Genomic DNA, 22461 nt, shown 5'->3' with positions numbered 1-22461 from the left:
AAAAGAAAGAAAAAGTTAAAAGAAAGGATGTGTTAATTAAAATATTGCATTTATCAAGAAAGGCATAATACTTCTCTGAGTTGATTCTGATTATTGGAATGTTTCAAGTGGTTTGTTTTATGACAAAGATTGTTTAGAGGAAAATAAAGTAGGCTGAAATCCTGATGTAGCGTGGGAGTATAACTGAGAGAAAATCTTTGAGCTTTGTACAACATGGAGTGTCACTCAAGTTTGAGAAAATCTTTGTTTTTCCACCCACATTGTCCTTCCTGCTGCTGACATGGTCGGAGGTCTGGCTTTCCTGTACTGCTTGAACACAGTCCCACAGTCCCATGCACTATTTCAGGGCATTGAAATGCCCTGAAATACTTGAGCAGAGGCATTGACCTGCATGAGAAATCTATATTGCTATAAGCATCCTTTCCTGCTCCAAGTGGAGAAAGTCTGTCTCTTTAAACCAAAAATAACTTTAAAAAAAATCACTTGTTACTCTAATATTACAGAACAGCTCTTCAGATCAGACCATTGAAAATTTTAAAGAGCAGAGCAAACTGAAGTGTACCTGGAGAACCAGCAAATGTTTTCTTTATTCCTTACGTCACTTCTGACAATCATCTCTAAATCCGTGGCAGGGAATTTTTAATTCCTTTCTTTTCCTTTGGTACAAGCCGTAGCTCCAGATGCAACCAGAGGTTGTAAACCATGTCACATAAGGGCCTCCTTTCCCAGCGCTGAGGTTGGACTAGAAGTGAAAAAGAAGGGCAGTTTGGTTTCCTTACTTGGGAGCTCTACTGGAGCAGCTCGGGTATTTTTTTTAGCATAATTGCTGGGGACCCTGAGGAATTCCTACTGAGGCACTTCTGGAGGAGTAGGATATGTGAAAGGAGAAGCATCCTCTGGTAGAAGAACAAAGAAATAAGTCCTCCAATTTCGTGTCAGCTCTGGGGGAAGGTGATTCTGGGGAGCAGAGGCTCTGGGAGGCCCATGACCTATTGCTTGCTCTTTTTGGTCCTCTCACTCCCGCTGTGCTTCACGAGTATTACCAGGAGTGTGGCCCATTTTTAACTATATGTGTGTTTGCCCAGGTTTGTTCTGGTCAGAGTTGAGTCACTTGGCCTTTGGGCCACTGAGTGTAACCCAATCTAAGGGAAGATGTGCCGAACAGATTGCAACTCAGAAAGCTAGGGGACCAAGACCCTCGGAGAGAGAACGTGATTGCATCAACAAAGGGTGGAGGGGGCAGCTCTCCGTTCATATTTTGTCTCCCCTTGAATTTTTATAAATCAACACATTACAAGTGCTTTAGATTAGAAAGGCTTTAGAGTTCCTTGGGAAGCACATTTTGAACTCTTATAGTGGAGCACCAATACTGCTATTTTGCATATTAGTGCAGTCAGGCAAGCAAATGAGGGTGAGGCTGTAAAAAGCATGAATGTTGTGTGTTCAGTTTAATGGGTGTTAAAGCCTTCTTTTTACTGCTTAGATGCTGAAACTATTCAACTTCAGGATGAAAAATGATAACAGTTAGCCATTAATAAGTTTTTGTTTTAAGGACACAATCTTCCATAAATATACAAAATAGCCTAGAGCACTTAAATGCCAACGCTCTGTGTTCATGCCAACACAGAGAGTGAGGAGAAGAGAAAGAAAACACAATCTAAATTTTCATTAGGCCTTTCTAATGTTCTATCTAGATTCCAAGAGGTATTACTTCAAGTGATGCCATCTAAACATGGCACCGAATGTATAACAAAAATTTCTTTCTGCAGAGCCTTCTTCTCTTTTTCCTTTCTTCTTTGGGAATTTTCTGCTGCCACTTTTGCCCTGCGTTACCTGTCAGAACACTTGTCAGGGACCATATACTGCTTGCCCTCCTTTATGCTGATGCCTACAACTACTGAAAAGCAAGGATAGTAGGTAGTGGAACGCCTCTTGGAGTTTAGAGAGATAATGATGAAACAATTTTGTAGCTACTAAATCTTTTTGGTTGGCGTTAGATGACCTCCTCCTTTCTTTCCTGTGACATGCTTTGCTGAGATCTGCTGTAGAGTCATGAGTGTCTTTGCAGAGAAAAGAGACCACGACATACACAAGTAGGAGGAGGAATGAAGGTCTGGGACAGAGCCAGGCAGATGGGAAAGAAGCCCTGGAGGGGAGGAGCAAATGCTAAATTGTAGAACCTGTGGTCCCCTCTGCTTAAGTAAAAGATAATTTATCTTTGTTGAAATTTTGGTTGTGCAAAATGCCAGATTCAGACAGCTGTCCTATAGCAAGATGCGGCATTGGAGCACAGTTGCCCTTCACGCTTCGCTAGCAATCTCTCTTCTTCTATTTACTGTGGAGTAACCTAGACATTAGAAGAGTGACCAGGTAATAATGTTGGCTTTTGCCAGGCTGGTGAGTGATAGTATGTAGCTTAAAAAAAGTAAAAGAATAATAGCCTTCTTCAGTGCCCAGCCTCCAGAATTAAGATATACAAGAACTGGAACTGACTTACTCGTGCTGCATTGTTTATTTTTTTCATAAATGTGGATGGATAATGGGAACAATGCAAACTCTGCCCAGAATTTTGTGTTTTTGACTTGCACAGTCTTAATGTCAGATTAGTTCAGCAGCTTAGTGGATGCAATTCCAGGAAGAAAACAATGAGAATGACATAAATGTTGAAGAATTGGATTACACTGGGTTCCTGCCGTAATAAATAAAGTATAAAAGGGGTAACTTGGATTTGAGTCTGTGAAAACTAGGGAAGCTTTTGGCTTATGTTTTATGTGAGCTATTAATTTACTCACTTGGAGAAAAACAAAATATTCTTTGAATAAATAGTTACTATAGGCCAAATGAAGTATGTCACTGTTTAAGAAATCCCACTGACTTCATTTAAGCTGACTCAGACTTGGGCATGTGCTTCATTTCTTTGCTAAACAGGAGTCAAGCTTTTTGGTAGCTTCATACTATTTGATTAAAAGACTTCACCTTAAGATGCAGAAGACTAGTGAATTTTGTAATTTAGCCTCACATTGTTAAAACTACCCTAGTTAGCCACGCTTTGTTTTGGACACGTGGCCTGACAGGATGAATTTCAAGAGATTTTTCGGTGAAATTGGTGTTCCTGAGAGAAAATTGAACTCGTGTCCTGAATGTCGAGTAGTTATATGTTATATAGTAGTTATATAGTTGTTTGTCAGTACAGTTAAATGTTGTTTGAATTCATAGTTTATACTTTTGCAGGACAGCTCTCTTCAGTTGAAATCTTTTTTTTTTATTATATAGCTATATAAGCTTAAATTCTTCTGTTGAAGTTTGGAAATTCCTTTATTGAAAACTAAACCTTTTATATAAGATATGCTTTATATAAATTGAATTTTAGATTGTTATGTGCTGCTGGAACTGAATTTTAATTCACCTACTTTGCGTTATATAACACCCCATTAAATGCATGCAGAGATTATGTTCTTTGAGGTCTTGATGACATGTTAGATTTCGGATTATATTTTGAGGGGAAAAACTCTCACTTCTATTACGGAACAAAGGCAAAACGTGTCTCTAAACAGATGTGGTTGTTTAAATGATGTTTTGGTGTTTCAAACTTGATCCTCCAGCTGAGGAAGTGAAGGGGGAATTTACAGAATACGTTAGGCTGAAAATACTTTTGTCTGAGAAATTCGAATATGCCGCTTTCTGTAGGGGGCCATGACTTCTTGATATGTTTTCTCTTTGAAGGCTATAATTCTCCATGTTCAAATGCTTTCTGTTACACAGAAATATTTTTTACTGGGGCATTATGTTTGTGCTATATTTTGTAATAATAGCTAACCTGTGACCCCCAAATCTGTCCTTCTGTTGTCTCTCTGCAATTTTTAAGGTGTTTTTAACCAGTTCAGAGCCATACAATGACTTGTCTGTTCCCAACAGAAAACATGCTTCAAAAGAACACTGCGGAGGAAATAAATGGCATGTGAATAAAATTCTCGCTGAAGTACGATTTATATTGTCATGTTTTTCTTTGCCAGAAGACAGATCCTTTCAACAACAGTGGAATAGGTTTATATTTCATTTGTTTGTTGGCAGTCCAAATGTATCTGAAATGTATGTACCAACATCTAGCTGTGACGCATTCTCATTTATTCTTTAAAGTTTTGACTCGAGCATCTAGATAGTTACTAACACTTAATATTTGCAGCAAATTAAAATTGTGATTGAAGTATGTAGCATGAGGTATTGAATGTCATCGTGTCCAAAGACTACTTTTCAACTTAATAAATCAATTTCTGAGGGGGAGAATTTCGTGAACTAGCCAGTCAGAATATATACTTATATTTTAACTAGTCTATTCTTCTGATTTTGTCCTCCAAGCAAATGACAGATTTGCATTCAGTGCCCTGCCATTTTATATGCAAATGTTCTATAAGATGATTTTCCCCCTTTGCTAAAGCACTTCATGCTGCAATTTAAGCATCATCTTGATGAATCTGACACTTTCTCTTTAGTGGTTCCTTTATCTCTTGCTGGCGTTTTTCTGTCCAAAACATTCATGAAAAGCTTTTTCTTTTTTTCCTTCCGAAAGTTTCATCAAAGAACTGTTTTGATGGCTTTACTTCAAGCATTTGATCTTGAATTCATCAGCTTTTGATTTTTGAGCCCTGCAATTAACATGGTCGGTCTTGATCTTTTACATGATCTTGTGGTCAAAGACAACTGTAGGGAAGTATATCTGTAGCCAGACTTAGTTAATTCAAAGCAGTCTGTCAGCCCCATTTTGTCTCCTGAAGAAGTTTAGGTTATTGGCCCTTGAGTGCAGAGAGCCAAGTGTACTGGCATTTAATGGTGAGAGCACAGGATTTGCCGGTTCAGAGGGATTAAGCCACAGAGTTGTTGAGAGACTAGAGGAAGGGAAAATGTTGGGCCAGTTCACGAATTCATGGTGTTTCATGTATACTCAAAGCAGGTATTTCATGTACACTCAAGAGGTAGCAAAGTTCACAGAGAAAAATCGTCTTGCAGGAGGAATCTTTACTTAAGACTTCATTACCTTTATAAAAAGCTGATAAAATGTGCGGTACTAATGTGTTGAGTGTTGCCCGCTGTCATTAACCTAGAGGTATTAAGGGATCCCAGGAGTTCTGCTTTGACTTTTGAAGAAATGAAATCTCAGGATTTGGGTACAGCAGAAACTTTTCTTTAAGAGGATATTTAAAATGTATGCTGTACCCAAAGGAAGCTAAACTGTGATCCCCAAAAGTGTATGCACACCTACCCTTGGCACGCCTGAATTTTCAAAGTACTTGATGTGTTTTTACATATAGGTTTACCTTGGGGCTGTGATGATGTAACTAAGTTGCTCCCCAAATAAGCAAACCTTCTGCTCACTGACTTTGGCTTTGGCCTTGGCCTTGGCCTCACTCTCTTGCTGTTTTTCCTGGACTGACTCAAGATGAGGTGCTTCAGGGAGCTAAACCAGCAGAAGAACATTCATCTTTTTTGTTGTGGGGTTTGGATTGTTTTTTTGTTTGTTTGTTTGTTTGCTTTGTTCTCTTCTGCTGGCCTTACCTGCCTAAGCCAGCTCCTCCTGGGCTCAGAAGATTCCCAGGGTGTGGAGCTGCCCATTTCGGCAACGAATCACAGGTAGTGTCTTGGCCATACGCAGCAACATCTCAACTGGGTGGGACTTGCTCATCTCAGCTGTCACACTGATTCATGTAGTAATTTTTAGATCACTCAAGTTCTGTTTTACCATTAACTTGGAAGCATATTGGGCCAGAGGCAAGCACAAGGGAAGTGCAGTTCTCTGCACTAGTCTGGATAGATTTCACAGCATGTTATAAGTCTATGTCTTCCCTTCAGAGAAGACATTGCATGATGATTGTTATGTTTTTAATTAAAATGCTATTGACTCTCATTACCAGTGCATTCAGCTATCACAGAAGCTGGAACGTGCTCACTATATTATGACGTCTTTATTCCAAATGTACAGTATCAAATGACTAATTTCCTTTACAGTTCTGCAAATGCTTCACTGTAATTCAGCCTTTGTATTCAGTAGAAAATGAATAAAATAATATTAACTAAAGCACTGTTTGCTTGCAGTGATGATTTTTCCTTTTTCTGTTTAGCTTCTGAACCCAATCTGAAATTGCGATCCAGACTAAAGCAAAAAGTGGCTGAAAGACGGAGCAGCCCCCTTTTACGCCGAAAAGATGGTCCAGTGGTTACCGCTCTTAAGAAGCGTCCATTGGATGTCACAGGTATGTTGGGTAGGAAACCAAACGTTATGCTGCCTGCCGCACGCTGTATGAGGTGTCCTTTTTTAAAAGCAGTTCTTGCATCTAATTAATGCTTTAGTCCGATTCTGTTGTGTGCCTTTTAATGATCTAGAAACATGGATGATGTGAGCTATGTTCGACAGGGGTTGATGTAGATGTGAGTCAGCAGTGTGATTCTTTGGGTATGCAGCTATTGAGTCAGCATCACCAGGTAAATAAACTTATTCTTAATACCTAGCTTTAAGACTTCTATAGATAAATGCAGATATGTCACCACTGTATTATTTTTCTCTGAGAATTTCTGTGATCTTCAGCAACAGGTTGTTGAGAAATAGTAATATCCATGGAGGAGGCCGTAATTCAGGACTATCTTCCTCCAGCAGTAAATGCTTTGCAAACCATGTTTATTTTAGGCTTTGGGCAGACTGCCATAGTTCCTTGTTAAGTAATTATGCTGAAGTTTTAAAACATATAAGACTTTTTTACATACATATATGCGTATGCGTGTGTATGTGTGTATGTATGCATACATACATATATATATATGATATTTTTGACTACTTATTTCACAGTTTCTTGTTGAAAAATAGTATTCTTTTAGGGGTGAATTTTTGAAGGAGGGATCACAGTAAACTAGATTATGTAGCTTACCATAAAGTTAATTCTTAGCACCATCTAGGGATGCCTCTGTGTAAGTACCACTGAGTGACTGCTTTTTCAGGCTTTTTGTGTCGCTTTAAGGCATGCTATCATGGTTCAGACAACTTAAAAGTGAGCTCACTTTAGACAGCATAGCAGTTTCAGGAGGTTGTAGGGTAGCTTTGCTCTACTTTATATCAGAGCCTCTCTGTTTGCAAAGGAAATAGATGATTTGAACAGCCGTGCATAATTTATATCTCATTTGAAAATTGAATTTACTCCAACTCTCATATATTGCTATGTGTCATAGGGCTTTTTAGGATAAATCAGGCCCTAATGTCTGTATGCTAGCTCTGTGTCCCAGTAGTGCTTTTAGAAATGGCAGTGAACCTTCCTACTTTTCAAATGACCTGTGTCAAGAAGCCAGCCTAGAGTTTACTTAGAAAAATATCTGAAAGAAGGTGAGCAGGAGTTGAATTCACCTCATGCTTGTAGCCATCCAGGCTCCTGGTGCTTGGGAAGGAATGAAGAGAGTTTGAAGGTCTATTAGAGTTGTTACAATAAGAGGGGACTTCTGAGTTGAAAATAACATTGAAGAGTCGTTCTTCAGGGATGAGAAATTACTTCTAATCCCTGAAGAATACATATTAGTAGAATATTAGTGCCGGGTGCTTTTCCTATGCTTAGACAGCATACATGAGATCTAATATGGTGTAATTAATGATATGATATGCAAAATAAAACACACATTTTCCATGCAGTCAGAATATTTTTTCCAAAATGTCTGGACCCTCCACAGTTGCTTTCCGTAGAGAAGTTCAGTGTTGGGTGCCGAGCTGGGTGTTAGTCAGTGCTGATAGCAAGATGCCTCCCCACATGCAGAGACAAGAAAAGGCAAGAAAGCCTTTTTTCTTTTCTTTAAATGTATTTTGACGTAAGGAAGCCTGCTTTATACAGTCACGGTGGGTCCCACCACTGCTTTCCCAAACACAAAATATGATGTTATTTGGGAGAGAGAAGTCTGCACTAGTTATGATGTTAGGGGAGGACAGGCAACTTGTTTACAGGCTGGGAGTTGACCTGCTGGAAAGCAGCTCTGCAGAGAAGGACCTAGGAGCCCTGGTGGACAAGTTAAGCATGAGTCAGCAATGTGTCCTTGTGGCCAAGAAGGCCCATGGGAGCCTGGGGTGCGTTAGGCAGAGTGCTGCCAGCGGGTGGAGGGAGGTGATCCTGCCCCTCTCCTCAGCCCTGGGGAGGCCTCACCTGGAGTACTGTGTCCACTTCTGGGCTCCCCAGTCCAAGAGAGACATGGCACTCCTGGGGAGAGTCCAGCGGAGGGCTACAAAGATGATGAGGGGACTGGAGCATCTCTCCTGTGAGGAAAGGCTGCGAGAGCTGGGCCTGTTCAGCCTGGAGAAGAGAAGACTGAGAGGGGATCTCATCAATGTCTACAAGTATCTGAAGGGAGGGTGTCGAGAGGATGGGGCCAGACTCTTTTCCGTGGTGCCCTGCAACAGGACAAGAGGCAACGGGCACAAACGGAACCACAGGAAGTTCCATCTGAACAGGAGGGAAAGCTTCTTGACTGAGAGGGTGACAGAGCACTGGAAGAGGTTGCCCAGAGAGGTGGTGGAGTCTCCTTCTCTGGAGATATTCAAAACCCTCCTGGATGTGATCCTGGGCAATGTGCTGTAGAGGTCCCTGCTGGAGCAGGGAGGTTGGACTAGATGATCTCCAGAGGTCCCTTCCAACCTAACCGTTCCGTGATTCTGTGGTTCTGTTTGATCAACTCTGAAAAGAAAACATCTTCAGTTACTTTCTGTTTATGCTTGTGCAGAAGCTTGCAAAGTGACTGTTCCCAAGTTACGAATGCAACCACAGAATGTGCTCTCTCTTCATATGGTTCTTTTGTTCATATCTCTGTGATAGAAGAGAGTATTTATTCTCACAGGATAATTTTATATAGGAAAGAATGGTAGTGAAAATAGAAATTGTATCTTGTAATGTCTGAAATCAGTATTTAAGGGAGATGTGTACCATGGCCTCTCAAGCAGGCCTCTTATCTTATAGCAGTGGTATTGGGACTGTGTTCTGCACAGTGTCTTGTATGTTCTGATTTGAGAATTTAGCATATGTTAATCTAGAGAAGAGCAGCTTCAGTGAGTCCTTAATATCACAGGGAGAATGTATGGCAGACTTTTTTCTGGCCTCTTTGGTACCACAGTGGAACCTGCAGAGCCTTCTGGAGCGTGTGTGTGGTACTTGCATTGGTCAAAATAGCATAATAATGTTTACAGAATAATGCCACAAAAGAAATGATTAAAAAAATCCCTGAAATTTTAACAATTGGTTTTATTTCTGCTTGGACATCCTAGAGCAATTATAGAACTACTGCAGCATGAACCATGGCAGTTGCTAGGAGTTTCTTCTGGTGTTAGTCAAATCCTGTGTTTAGGAGGGGGAGCGTTCGGAAAAGCAGTTTTGATTTATTTACCTTCCAAGACAAAAAGGGAAACACTGGAAACTGTTCCATACACCAGGTGAAACACCTTCTGGGAGAAATTTCCTGCCTATTGCAATTTCTTACACTGAATTTGTTACTGTTTCTGTATCATTAGTGGGGAGGCTTTAATTTCAAGTTGAACATCTCAGTGGTTCTGGTTAGTGAGTTCACAGGGAAAGTGTTGATAAAATATACAAAGGCAGGAGGATTTTCTGAGCTTTCAGATGATAACAGATATTATTGGGGATATACTCTGCACCAGGTCTTTCCAATAAGAGAGAATTTACTCCCCAAGTGGAGAAGACTGGCTGATAAAAGGCAGTCTTGAAACAAACTTGGTCTCTCTTGATCTTTAAAGTTTTACCTGATTTTTATAAAATGTGCTCAGTCCATGGCTTTGGCTAGTTGTCTGCCTAGTCATATATAACTCAGGCAGTATTCAGAACTTTTGTAGTGATTTAATTTGTCATCCTGACAACATTTCAAGATCAGCTATGGATTTAACCACCCGCCAGCCAGGGACTGAAGAGAAAGGGACCAAAAATGCATATCCCTTTCAAAGCAGCCTTTCTTCCAGCAAAGGAGTTGAGGTGTGTCGACTAAAGGGAATTGTTCCCACTGCTCTGAGTCAGCTTCCCATCAGTGTACACTGGGAGTGAAAGGGAACATGTTCTTCAGGGCCCGAGGGGCTGTTACATTATTTAATTTGATGTGTGTGATGCAGAGCATGAAGGGCAAATGCCTGCTTCAGGGCACTCACCACTCAGGGAGCCATATAAAATAAAAGTAAAATAAAAGTTTCCTCCAGTTGCATCCAGATATCCGTATTAATCCTTTCACTAGTGCTAGCTTAAAACCTGCGGTTGGAGGCGTGAACTATAAATCGCAGCGCCTTTTTATAAAAATATGTCAGCTCTCATGCCAGGTAAGCATGAAGGCTCTGTGGCGGCAGTGTATTTCCAGTAAATCCAGATATATCAGAAGGTGACACGGGAGAATGTCAACATTGTGAAGGTTCCCTTGCCATTCACGGGTGAAGTCTGATGTGGTACGCGTTGAGAGGGCAGTGTTAGGATTAAAGGCTGAAGAGGGTTGGAGAAGGCACTTCAGGAAAATGAAATAGGACAGTTTGACCTGCTGCAGTTTGGCCTCTTTGGGCTTTCCACGTCTTTTATTATCTTCCAATCATATTTAAAGTTATGAAGACACTATAAAAGAAATGCCTATGTGGAAAAGACATAAATAAGGTAAGCAGGGACTTGGACGGATGATTTCAAAGTATATTTGTTGGTATTTTAAAAGTCCTGTTAAGATTTAAAGGGGAGATGGGGCGGAGGGGTGTTTTCCTCCAAAACAAAACTTGAGGGGTTGTTATCTGTCTAAATACCATTGCAGAGATTGTTTGTAATGCTTCTAAAAGTTGGTTTTGAATGTGTTTTAGACTCTGCGTGCAACAGTGCTCCTGGATCTGGTCCCAGCTCTCCAAACAACAGCTCCAATAACATAAGTGCTGAGAATGGAATTACAGGATCAGTCACGAGTATTCAAGCAGAGGTACAGAGCTGTTCTTCAGTCTGATTTTAACACTTGAGGTTCTACTCTGTTTTTGCAGAGTCTTAAGAATTTAGGTGTGCAAACTGATGGGAATCATGCTGAAAACCCTAGATCATGACTTGGAGCAGACTTTGGGACTTAACCTCCTAATCTGGGGTGACCGGATGCATTAGCTGTGTATTAAATCAAGTTTGAGCTAGCTCACAAACTGCTCGTGGTAACTTGTGGTTTTATTATGAGTAGATAGTAAAAAATAAAATGATTTGGGGAGGAAAAACATGAAAAGCATTTCCTGCTCCAATACAAGTATTTTAAAATTTTGAGCATCTCTTCCCATACATTGCAGTAGAGGGCGAGTCTGTTATGTGCAGTAGATTAATGTAAATGCAACCAGACTGGAACTGGATAAGAGGAAACAGGTTTAACCTTTTATTCTTCACATAGGATTTGAAAGCTTGGTGCCTGATACTAGTTTCATAATCCCATAAGCTTTCACTGTCACCTGAAACATCTGCTACGGTTATCTAGGGCAGGGTACCGGGCTAGGTAAACTTGAGTGTAATTCAGCATAGCAGCTCCATTGTTCAGTTACTGAAGCCCACCTTTTTCTGAAGGTTGATGGAGATGTGTTTCAGCTCTACATGTAGAAAAGCAGTGGGGTTGTGTCCTGACATGGGTATGTTTCTTTTTTTCCAGCTTGCCATTAACTGTTCTCCCCTTGAATATAATATCTGTCTTATCATCAGGACTGTAAAAACAAGCTTGGGCTTCTGCAGGAAAGCACACTAACCTGCTGTGATCTCCCCAAATTGTCCCTGCGAGTTTGAAAATGACTTTTTCATAGTATAAATGTAGGCCTTTTTCACTTTCTGGGTTTGTGCAGCTTTTCACTTTATCTTTATTTCCAGCGTGGTGTAATGTCCTTTAGTATAGGGAATATGCCTTCTATTCCACCCATTGCAGCAACACTCTCCTTTGCCAAATTATTCAACACATATCTATGCCCACTATAGTCCATTGCAGTTTTTATAAAGATTAAGACAGTATAATGTAGAGTCTTCGCTTGACACTGTGCACCATAGCTGTTTTAAAGAGGTGCAGCTTTTAGGCTGCACGCTGTCCATTTAGTAGTTTGGAGCAGATCTGGGAAATGCTGTCTTACACACACAACCGCATTTTTATGCAACCCTGTAACTAAGGACTGGCTCTGCTGAGGGCACATTGGAGGTACTTCTCTGTTAGCCCCAGCTAGGCTAGCCCTTAGTTACCAGTTTTGCTGAATCAGGAGACATAGTTGTTGTCTATGTTTAGCAAACTGCAAATCCCGAAGTGCTAATGGTGGGAGAAAAGTAGCAGATTTGACAGTTTCTTGCGATAGAGGTGGAACAGGCTGCTTCCCACATGTCAGCTTATGTCACTTATGTCCCACATGTCAGTGTTAGCTTATAAAGGTGAATATGAAGATGTAGTACTCACCATTTTATTTTCAAGTAAATAAATAAATTGTGCCTAGGCTCCCAATACCTAATAAAATGGGGACAGACACGGACTATGAGAAAACTCTTTTCGTTGACTCCTTGTAAAGCAGCAATTTTGTAAATTAGTCTGAGGCATGAGTGGCACAAACCGTACAAAAAAAACCAAACCCATGCACTGCCAAAACATTTCTCTGGGAGGAATCACCAAAAATGTAGAAGACAAATCACCTTTCACTTACCTCTTCTGCAGTTTTACTGATTTGTGGTTTTGCTGTTGTATGTGAGAAAGGAACCATGTTGATCTAGAATTTTTAATAGAGCAGTATCTCCACCTCCAAACAAACTTACACAAAAAGAAAGAGAAAAAAATTTAGTTGTCACTTCTCTGGAAGTGTTGCCCAGAAGTTTTTCACCTTGTTATAATTTTTTGAAAATAACAAAAATGTAACATATGAATGATTGTGGTAATTTTAGAACCGCCCAGGAGCGCATGCAGTGTTTTGGATTGCTGCCGTCACAGTACAGAAGAAACCGTAAATCACTATATGATGGCAAAAAGAACATTGATAACCTATTGCCCAAATTGTTCTCCTGCCAGTATTTTTGAGATATGTGAATTGCTTGGCTAAATGTTCTAGTTCTTTGCATTAGTTTTTGTGGGAAAATGGCTTTGGTCTTTCCCTTGTTCCAGCGTTCCATGTTGCATGTAACCAGCTGACCCATTTGCCTATATATATTTTAATTTTCTAGGTTAATTTGAGGTAAAAGCTGAGTAAAGTAGAGTTTTTGCTTCCTTTGAATCTTGTTCTGTAGTGTAAGTAGTATTATATGGTAGCCCAGATGTTTAAGATTTCTGTGATACCAGTTGATCAGACTTTTATCGTGTTTCCACTTTTGCATACAAAAGATTAACGTTGGCGACTTTGTGTCTCCTGCTTACCTTCATGTTTTATTTTATTTTATGCCTCTTTTCTTGTCAGTTTATTAGAAGGCCACCTCTTGAAGCATTTTACATATGCTGGAACATGGTCTCTGAGTTCATTGTTTAAGTTTAAATGCTTACCTTGAGTATAGAAAGACCACGCTACTAAAGCCTATTTTTTAAATCTTAAGATTTTATCCATCTTGCAAAGGCACATGCTATTCATTGCCACTGTAGTTGATGTGACTATAAAAGTACCGCATTACAGACGAAAATTGTACATGCTGAAATTGTGCTCTTCTGTGCAATTCTATGGATGTTTCTATACAATTCACAGATGGGATCTGTATATTTAAAGTGATGATAATGCTGGTAAACATCATTTGCTGTTAGTCTCAAGCTGCTGCGTTTTTCTCTTCGTTGTTGTTAAAATAAATTCCCATGAGATTGTTTGAGGCACAACTACATGGTATTGATTGTTCGAGAAGTTAATGGACATAGTTTTGTTTCATTTGTGGTATCAGTAAAATATTTCATTACTTTACTGACAACAACTATCTTATTCTCCATGTGGCATGCTAATGTTCTGTGTTATTTAAATTAGAGCAAAATTGCCAGTAGCGTTCAAAATTACTTGCAAAAAGTGTGTGGGCATGCACAATCACATGGCCTTACCAGGTACCATTCAACAGCAGGATGTGTTGCTCTTTTCAGATTTTCCTCCTTTGTGGCAGCAAAAATATTAAGCGCTCTATATATAAATTCACAGCTCTGTAATTGTGAGCCGAGATCTTAAAAACATGTTTACTCCTGCTAAGGGAGAACTGATCTGTGATACATTTGCAGCCAGTTTGACTGACGTTAATGAAAGCACAGGGAGACGAAAAGAGAAGAATTTTACTCTGCGGATGAACTTTTGTGTAGTGTCATATGAAAAACTAGGCAAGCTTCCTGGATGTACGGGATGCAGAAAGCAGTTGGATGTTAAGAGAAAAAATAGGAAATTAGCAGCACATCAAAGTGTGCATTTGAAAACGTACACCAGGGTCTAACAGAGATTAGGAGTGAGATTAGGACTGTGAGATTAGGACTGAAATATATAAAACTGTTACTCAGAGCTCTCCGTTACGCTGATAGAGGTTGTTCCGTAGTATAATGTTGGATGAATCATAATCTGCCTGAGTTAAAACAGCAGAAATTCTGTAGAAAATATTTTTGAAATCTGAACTCTTTTTAATCTTATTTCAACTGGAGAATTACCCAGTGGAGAATTCAGTGTGATCAGAGCATTTATTGCCTAACACGGATATCAGGCAGCTTAAAGCAATGTAATTTTTTCAATGGGTTTGCTAGCACGTATTTCAAACAAATTTTTCTTGAAATTAATAGAATTTTTACATAAGCGTTCTTTCTTTAAATGGCCATAAGATAATACACTACATCTCACATTCCATCCGAAAAATCAGGAAACAGCTGCATCAACACAATCTTCAGGCTTTTTGAGGAGATTTCGAAGTCTGATTTAAACTAAAACCCACAAGTAAATAGCATGAACTCTGTGATTTGCTAAAGAGGACAAGAATGCATCGCAATATCTTTTTTTTTTTTTAAGGTAATCTGTTTTAGCTTTAAACAAACACAAACTTTACTTTTAGAGGGTCTTTCCTTTCTAGAGGGGCTGTTACATCTTTCTCGAGAAAAGCTTTTTGCAGTGGCACCGGCTGAAGCCTGGGAGGAAGCAGGGCTCTGGGGAGGTGCGTGGGTGATCTTTAGGCTCCTCGTAAGACCAAACACACTGTAAAAGGTCTCTCTGTAGGAGAGCGGAGCAGAAGCAGCCCTATGTGGCCTTTCCTGGTCTCCCCACCACTGCTGGGAGCACCAGCAGGGTTCAGCACCGCTCTGCGCAGGACCCTGCCCTGTGCCTGTTTCAACTGGGTTGGAGGCACAGCATAGCTCCCTGCTTTGGTATTTCCAGTGTCAGAAGTGAAGTCACATGCTGCGTACATTTCTCTCTCGTTTTCTGGTGTTTTCATCAGGGAGTGCGCTGCGTCCTCAGTCCCGTCCCTGGAAGCTGTCTCATAGGGACAATGCTCTTGCTTTTGTTTTTCCAGACGAGCCTGGCTCACAGACTGGTGAATCGTGAAGGCTCGGTAACACAGCTTCCACTCTACACCTCTCCGTCGTTGCCCAACATCACGCTAGGACTGCCTGCAACTGGCCCTTCCAGCGTAAGTGATGTAGGATGCAGATTTTGCTTGTTGCTTGCGACTGACACCTTAACCCACCAGTCATCGCTTGTGCGTTTCCAGGGAGGATCAGCACAGCAGGATGCCGAGAGACTTGCTATCCCGACCTTACAACAGCGGATCTCTCTATTTCCTGGTACCCACCTCACTCCCTACTTGAGCACTACAACGCTGGAAAGAGATGGGGGAACTGCACATAACCCCCTTCTGCAACACATGGTCTTACTGGAACAGCCAACGGCACAAACTCCCTTAGTCACAGGTGAGAACACCATAGATGATGTACAAAAACTGCGATACGCAAGCCCAGCGAGGGGAAAAGAGGATATGATATCTGTTTTTGTGTGTGTGTTTGTTCTTTTTTTTGGAACGTCTGTTTCACAAAGGGGATATCATGTCATTTGTGCATTTTATAGTTATAGCAGATAACCCTGTAGCGTGTGTTCATTGGTTCGTGGATAGTTGCAACATTTGCAAAATCTGAGATTGCCCACATCTTTCAGAGGTAGGAGAAGCTGCCTTGTCACCTTGGCAAAATGGGTATAAATAGCATTTATTTCCATAAAGAAAGCCTAAGTTTTTAGGTAACAATTTAAATCTACTTTATGGTTAAAATTCTAATGAGTTCAGATTAAAGTGACAATAAAACCGTTGTTTCTTATTTCAATGATCACCATCCCTATTTATCACTGATGTTTTCTATTCCATATATAACAGAACACACATTTGCAAAAGCGTAGATTAAAATACTGGCTTTTCATCATTATAATAAATGACAAAAAACATGGCAAAATCTATTGCTTTCAAACAGATTGTATTTGTTTATGTATGTTACAGTTTCAGTATGTTAATTGCTTTGAATTGCTCCCTGTGTTACACTCTCAGAATTAAGTACCTATGGGAAGGCATATTTCTATAAATAGGGTTGAATCAAAGCTATAATCCCTGGTAGGATGCATTTCTGTTTGCAGTATGTAATGTCAAAGTAAACACACGGACAAAGGATATTCTGCATATGTTAAAGAATTGTTGATGTTTATGTTCTTTCATTCCACTTATAATGGGAATTCCTTAGAGATGTTAATCACTAGAACATCACAGCACTGCTCTCTGGTTTGGCTCCTGGCTGGTTTTACGTTCAATCCCAGGAATATACATTTAAAAAGGTGTACCTACCAGGAGGCTGAAGCACGAAAGTGTGGTGTTTAAATAGCACTCTCAGAGCCTTGAGAGTGGTTTGTATAGATTTCTTGGACCTTTACATAATTTTCTATTACCTTTTTTGTCATGGTCGCTGCGGCAAAATGAGGTGATGACATGTCTCACTTGCCCTTTGCCCAAGGGCTGTTGATTAAGAGCCAAAACTTTCCCCCTGGTTTGCGCTGACATTTGCTTTAAAGCACGTGTGGGAAGTGGACTTTTTCCGTCTACCTCCCGCAAAGCTTCCTTGAGTTTGCAGCGTATTGTATTGATTTCCAAGTGCATTCCTTCCAGTCCACCAGCTGCACGTGGTGTCTTCAGGGCAGGTACAACCTGTTGCAAACCAGCACTTATGAGAATATGCACTATATAGCAGACCAGCAACAAGAAATACATGTTCCAGATACAACAACTGAAACAGAGCAAGCTAACACGATCTCAAAAGCCCTAAATGGACTAGCTGCCCGATCATAGTTAGTACTTCTAAATTCTTTGGAAGCAAAGGGGAGTTTATTAGTGTTCTGTAGGTAGCCTCCAAGACCTCTGCAAAAGGAGCCAGTGCAGACAGCACACTCCTCTTTCTGTGCAGGAGGTTAGGCATGGAGGTTGTGGGAAACAGAGAGTCACTACTGGACAGAGGTTTGCTGCTTTTGTGAGTTGGGAACAAGTTTTGCTAGGCTGGTTTCTAGATCTTAGCTGGGGTTTAATGAACACTTTACCCTGAGTAGAAAGTGATGATAAAATTTAAGCATCATGACTGTGTCCCCCACTAGAGCAGACTACCTTAGATTTGCTGTTGCTCTTCTGACAGGGTACTCTGGATAATATCCTTCACATTAACATGCATGTCCTGAGTAGGAACAAGGTATCTCCTTGAAAACACTTCACAAGGGACCTTGGTCATTCTCTTGGAGGAGAGTAGTCTTCCAAGATACTGTATGCAAACTGTAAAGGAGCCTTTCCTGTGCTCTGTAATTTCAACTTTTGGTAAGAGGAGCTGCACTATAAGGGAAACAGACCATATCCTTCTAAATTAATCGTATATTTAAAAAGAGAAAAGAAAACCGTGCCCATTTACTTTACTCTTTTTAGAAAAGCACAGGCTGAGAGAAATGCAGACAATCTTCCCACAAGAAGAGAGACTTCAAAATGAATCTAATTCCTCCAAGTGGGGCAGTTCTGTGAAATCAGTGGGAACAGGAGGTAGTGTCCTGGGACAGATGTTTCAAGGTGTTTTCTAAGTCGCTGTGTTCAGCAGACTGCAGACTTCTTTACAGCTTCTCTGTATGTTCCCAATGAAAGAAGAGCAAGTGAAAGAGTGAAGAAACAACTTCTTCAATCCTAGAACTATCTCATATCTGAATATTACTGACCACTAGAGCAGTCTTTACTTTGTTTTATGCAGTGAAATAAAACAAAATGATATATTTTTTGCTAAAAATGCGTGCAGCCTTATCCCCGTTAGACACACAGCAGTTCACAGCGTTGATAACTTTCTTTCCCGAGGCATTAACTGACAACGGTGCAGGCTTTTTCTCAGCTGCTTGGCTCCTGGGTTTTATTTTGTGTTAGGCTTTTCTTCCTTGTCCCAGGTTTCTAAAAAGTACATAAAGGTATGTCTTCCAGGGAGCAGAACAAGAACTGGTTTGCTATCCGAACAGCTAAGAAGAGAGGACACTTCCTAAACAAATGCCCTTACCAGAGATGAAAGAGAAATTTCACAGGACAGTCATCCAAGAGACCCCATTTGTCTAGGCCATGAGTCATCCATGTCCTCCCAAAAGGGCCCTTACATGTTTAGTAAGTTACTAGCATGAATATATGCAACAATGATGGAAACAATTCTATTTTTGTGATCTTGTCCCTTAACTTACCTTCATTCTAAATATATAGTGGAGCCTTACTGCTCTCCTATTCTTGAAATATTCCAGTAGAAAGTCTTTTTCCAAGGCATGTCAGTCTGAGGTTTATCAGGTGGAAGTTCTCATTCCTAGTCATTTCTACAGGGCAGGTATAGTGCAGCCTATCGCAACCATCCTTCTCTGTGTGATTTAGAGGGAGAGGCAGCTTCATCATCATATAATCTTTCAGCATTTCTAAGTCCATTGTAAGGTGTAATAGCTGAATACTGAGAGTGACAGGTTGGATTGATGCTTTCCTATGAATGAACCTGAGATTACTCCTGTTGCAAGGCAAGCTGTAAGTTTTTAACACCTCCTAGAAACAATCAGTGGGATGTTAATTCATGTCATCTGCTGGGAAATGGAAGGATCCATAAGATATTGCTGATTTTCAGAAGTGAAGCATTCCCTAGGGTCTCTGAGCAAACAAGCAAACAAAGAATTCAAAAGAAAACAAAGTATCATTCCATCCAATAGTAATTAATTGTTTTCTATTCTCTTTTAAGGATACTTCAGCTGTAAATGGCGAGGTGGCTGGTTTTAACAGTATATTTCATTGTCACCATCAGTGTTACTCAACAACCGTTTTTCCCCTTCCTTTCTTCCTTTTTTTCCTTCTCTGCTGTTTTTTCCTCCATATTATCTTCAGACTGGTATCTTTCAGGACTGCCCCTCCATGCACAGTCTCTGGTTGGTGGAGAACGGGTCTCCCCTTCAATACACAAACTCCGGCAGCATCGCCCGCTGGGGCGCACGCAGTCTGCTCCCCTTCCTCAGAACGCCCAGGCCCTCCAGCAGTTAGTGATCCAGCAGCAGCATCAACAGTTTTTGGAGAAACATAAACAGCAATTCCAGCAACAGCAACTGCACATCAACAAGGTAGGCACGATGCTTCTCAAGTATGTCTTACTCATACAGCATCAGCGCTGTCTTTAGCCACCGCTGTTTGCTTCTTGTGCTGTAATGTGTGTGGCCTCTACCTCCATCGTCAATTAGCCTTGATCCTTAAACCTCTTTTTCATGATTTTGAGAGATATACCAGTGAGGATGTGGAGATGCATCGCCAAGGTGAGGATCAATACCTCTGTTGCAGGTAGCAGAAAGCTAAGTACAGTTCAAACCTATAGCTTTCCGGTGATATTTTTTGAAGTTGTCATTGCCGCCATTCATCCACATCAGCATCTTTGCCTGTTCTGTAGTAAAGAATGTGAAATGTTGTCAAGGTATATGGGGAAAATATGTATTGGGGAAAATATGTATTGGGCATAAATTCAGCTCTCAGGGAGAAGGAGCAGTAGTATGAATCCGAGGGAGAAAAAAGGGAGAAATTTCAGAGATGACAACACTAGAAAATAATTGAAAGTGAAGTTTTTCAGATTTACTAAAGCATTTTTCACTGGGATTACCTTTTAAAACTAGAGTAGCTGTTCTCATATCCAGCCTAAATTCTCTGTAACTATGGCCCTATGTAAAGCAATGTAGTTTTCTGTCCATTTTATCTCCTGAAAATAGGGACAGTATTGCTGTGCATCCTGCAGGGGTTGTTTTGAAAATTAATTAGATGTGATTCAAAGATTACTTTGAAGGAAGAAAACACCACATTTATTATCTTGCTCTCTGTAAATCACTTAGAGAACATCAGGTGAACGTTGCAGAGTGCCATTCATCAGTGCACAAGTTTTGCAGTTGCTGTGCAGCCAAAATCATCTGTCTGGGCATCCCAGTGTTATGCCTGAAGTGAAAACAAAGCTGCTTTGAGATGACTGCATAGGTATAGGGTTAAAAAAGACAAAAATCTATCCTGTTTTTTTTAGTCCATCAGAAAGTAAAAATCAGCTTTTAAGTGCAAGAGATCTGATCACAAGTGGTATGAATGGAGCTATGACAGTTTATACTGGCTGTGATTTTGTCCCAGGCCTTCCGCAGATAAAGTCTTGGAGTATAAAAAGGCTGTTGGAGGAAAGGGAAAGGCTGCTGGAAATCAGTCATAAGCAGCCTGTTATTTTTCTGACCTTTTGTGATCTCCACGGTTATGTTTAGACTTTCTAAAGATTTTATTCAAGAAGTTCCAGACATGGTTTTCTTTAAGGATCAAAGAAATCCGGTAGTGGGCTTCAGACTGAAGGACAAACGAGATGGCAGGCTTGCTTTTCAGAGTACCGTGGTTCCATTTTTGGTGGCAATTTCTCCAAATATTTTCACTGTTCCTGTCATCTGAGTAAATAGAACTACTGGGAGATGGATTGACTTGATTATGTGGTGTCCCATGAAAAAAAAAAAATGTATACTTTCCAGTAAGGAGAAAGAGACAATTTAAAGAAAGAAACCCCAACCCCCCCAAAAAACGTTGTTTATGGAAGGCAGCTAAGGCAGGATGATTACACAAGTTGCTGACGTCAATCATGTACTTCTGGATATTTGCCACCATGTACCGTGTGTGCCAGCCCTGGACTTCATTCAGCCTCACACACTGGCGTGGTGTGGAGCTGCTGTTGCCATAGAAATTTAGCTTACCCCGCTCCAAACATGCTTTGCGTAACAAACGTTAAAATGGGGATTGTCAGGCTCTAGGCGTTAGGTATGGCTTCTTTGTTAGGAAAGAAATTGCATTTCAGCGGCTTGTTTGTTCCAGGTTTTGAGACTTTCTGTTGCCAACCCTTGCAAGCGTCCAAAGGCTTCGCTGTGACGTACCTACCAAACTCGCTCAGGCTTTCGTTTGGACCTCCCAGGAGTTTGAGCCTATGCGTGATTTGAGTGGGTTGATTTATTTCCTTCAGGAGTTGGAAATTCGGCTTTGTTACAGTTGTGATGCATCACAGCTATGGGAGAAGCGTGTGTGGCGGGGGGAAGCATAATTAAACTAAATGCAGAAGGACAATTTCCCTGTGTTTAATGTATTTCAGTAATGAGTTAAAATCATTTAGTAACTAACTCTGTATGTGTGTGGTGAATTTATCCCTTGGGATAGCATCCAGTTGCTGACATGGAAAAAGACTTTTCCCAGACGCACAGATATTTTAAGACCCTTATGTGTAGGAGAGTGAGGGCACGACTAAAAATAATATAATAGATTGCTGCCTTTTAATTATTAGCAGAACTGACAGCACTGTCTGTTGTTACGGTTATGTTTTATTTCCTGTAAATAATATGAGAGTGTTTTCAATAGCTTGTAATTTTTTCTAACTTTAAGTCTTTGGCTTTAAGCTTTCCCCGTTAGGTGTCTACATCAGATTAAATTTTTGAGAAAACTGCAGCCAAAACAAATCTTGCTGTTTCCAAGAAGGTGGCTAAGGAAAATATGTTGTTTTGCTTATGATTATAAATAAGAAGAATGACAATCTAGGGAATTTTTCAGCAGAGCCCTGGTGCCTGAGGCTTTGGAGCAGTAACCTGAGATTTGTCAAACGGGGAAAACGTGAGGAGTGAGAGGATGATTGGGTAGGGAAGGAGAGCGCGAGGTGAGGGGTTAGAGAGAGATGGGACTGAAGGAGTCATGGAGCTCCTTGAGGGTGCTCCCTGGCATACGTTCCCTCTGGATAGCAGAACGGAGTCCAAAGCCCCCTGTCTCGTGCTGTCGGCAGCACAGTAGGGATTGCTTGAGCGTAGCGAAGCTTGTGGTTCATCGTGGTCTGCAGCTTGCTGCCAGAGAGCGTGTCAACTTGATGCCGCTGTGAGTGACTCCTCGAGTTGAGTGGTAAGGCTCCATGGGAAAAGGGGAGTCCCAGCCCAGCCGACCTGGTTGTTGTCACCTGATG

General features: G+C 40.7%; 1 protein-coding gene across 17 annotated transcripts in view; it reads left to right on the top strand.

Moving 5' to 3' along the window:
• Nucleotides 1-22461, top strand: part of HDAC4 (histone deacetylase 4) — a 293162-nt gene that overhangs the window by 197886 nt on the left and 72815 nt on the right. For 13 of the 17 annotated variants that reach the window (XM_068947757.1, XM_068947754.1, XM_068947760.1 and 10 more), the window contains 5 exons: nt 6114-6245; nt 10847-10959; nt 15471-15587; nt 15669-15867; nt 19356-19585. In XM_068947757.1, coding sequence (XP_068803858.1) covers nt 6114-6245; nt 10847-10959; nt 15471-15587; nt 15669-15867; nt 19356-19585 — 791 coding nt within the window. The remainder of the gene's footprint in view (nt 1-6113; nt 6246-10846; nt 10960-15470; nt 15588-15668; nt 15868-19355; nt 19586-22461) is intronic. The other 4 variants (XM_068947759.1, XM_009671046.2, XM_068947752.1 and 1 more) reach the window with 1 other exon arrangement.

Source organism: Struthio camelus, chromosome 6, assembly GCF_040807025.1.
Source record: "Struthio camelus isolate bStrCam1 chromosome 6, bStrCam1.hap1, whole genome shotgun sequence".
NCBI lineage: Eukaryota > Metazoa > Chordata > Aves > Struthioniformes > Struthionidae > Struthio > Struthio camelus.
This window is presented reverse-complemented; position numbering and strand designations above follow the sequence as displayed.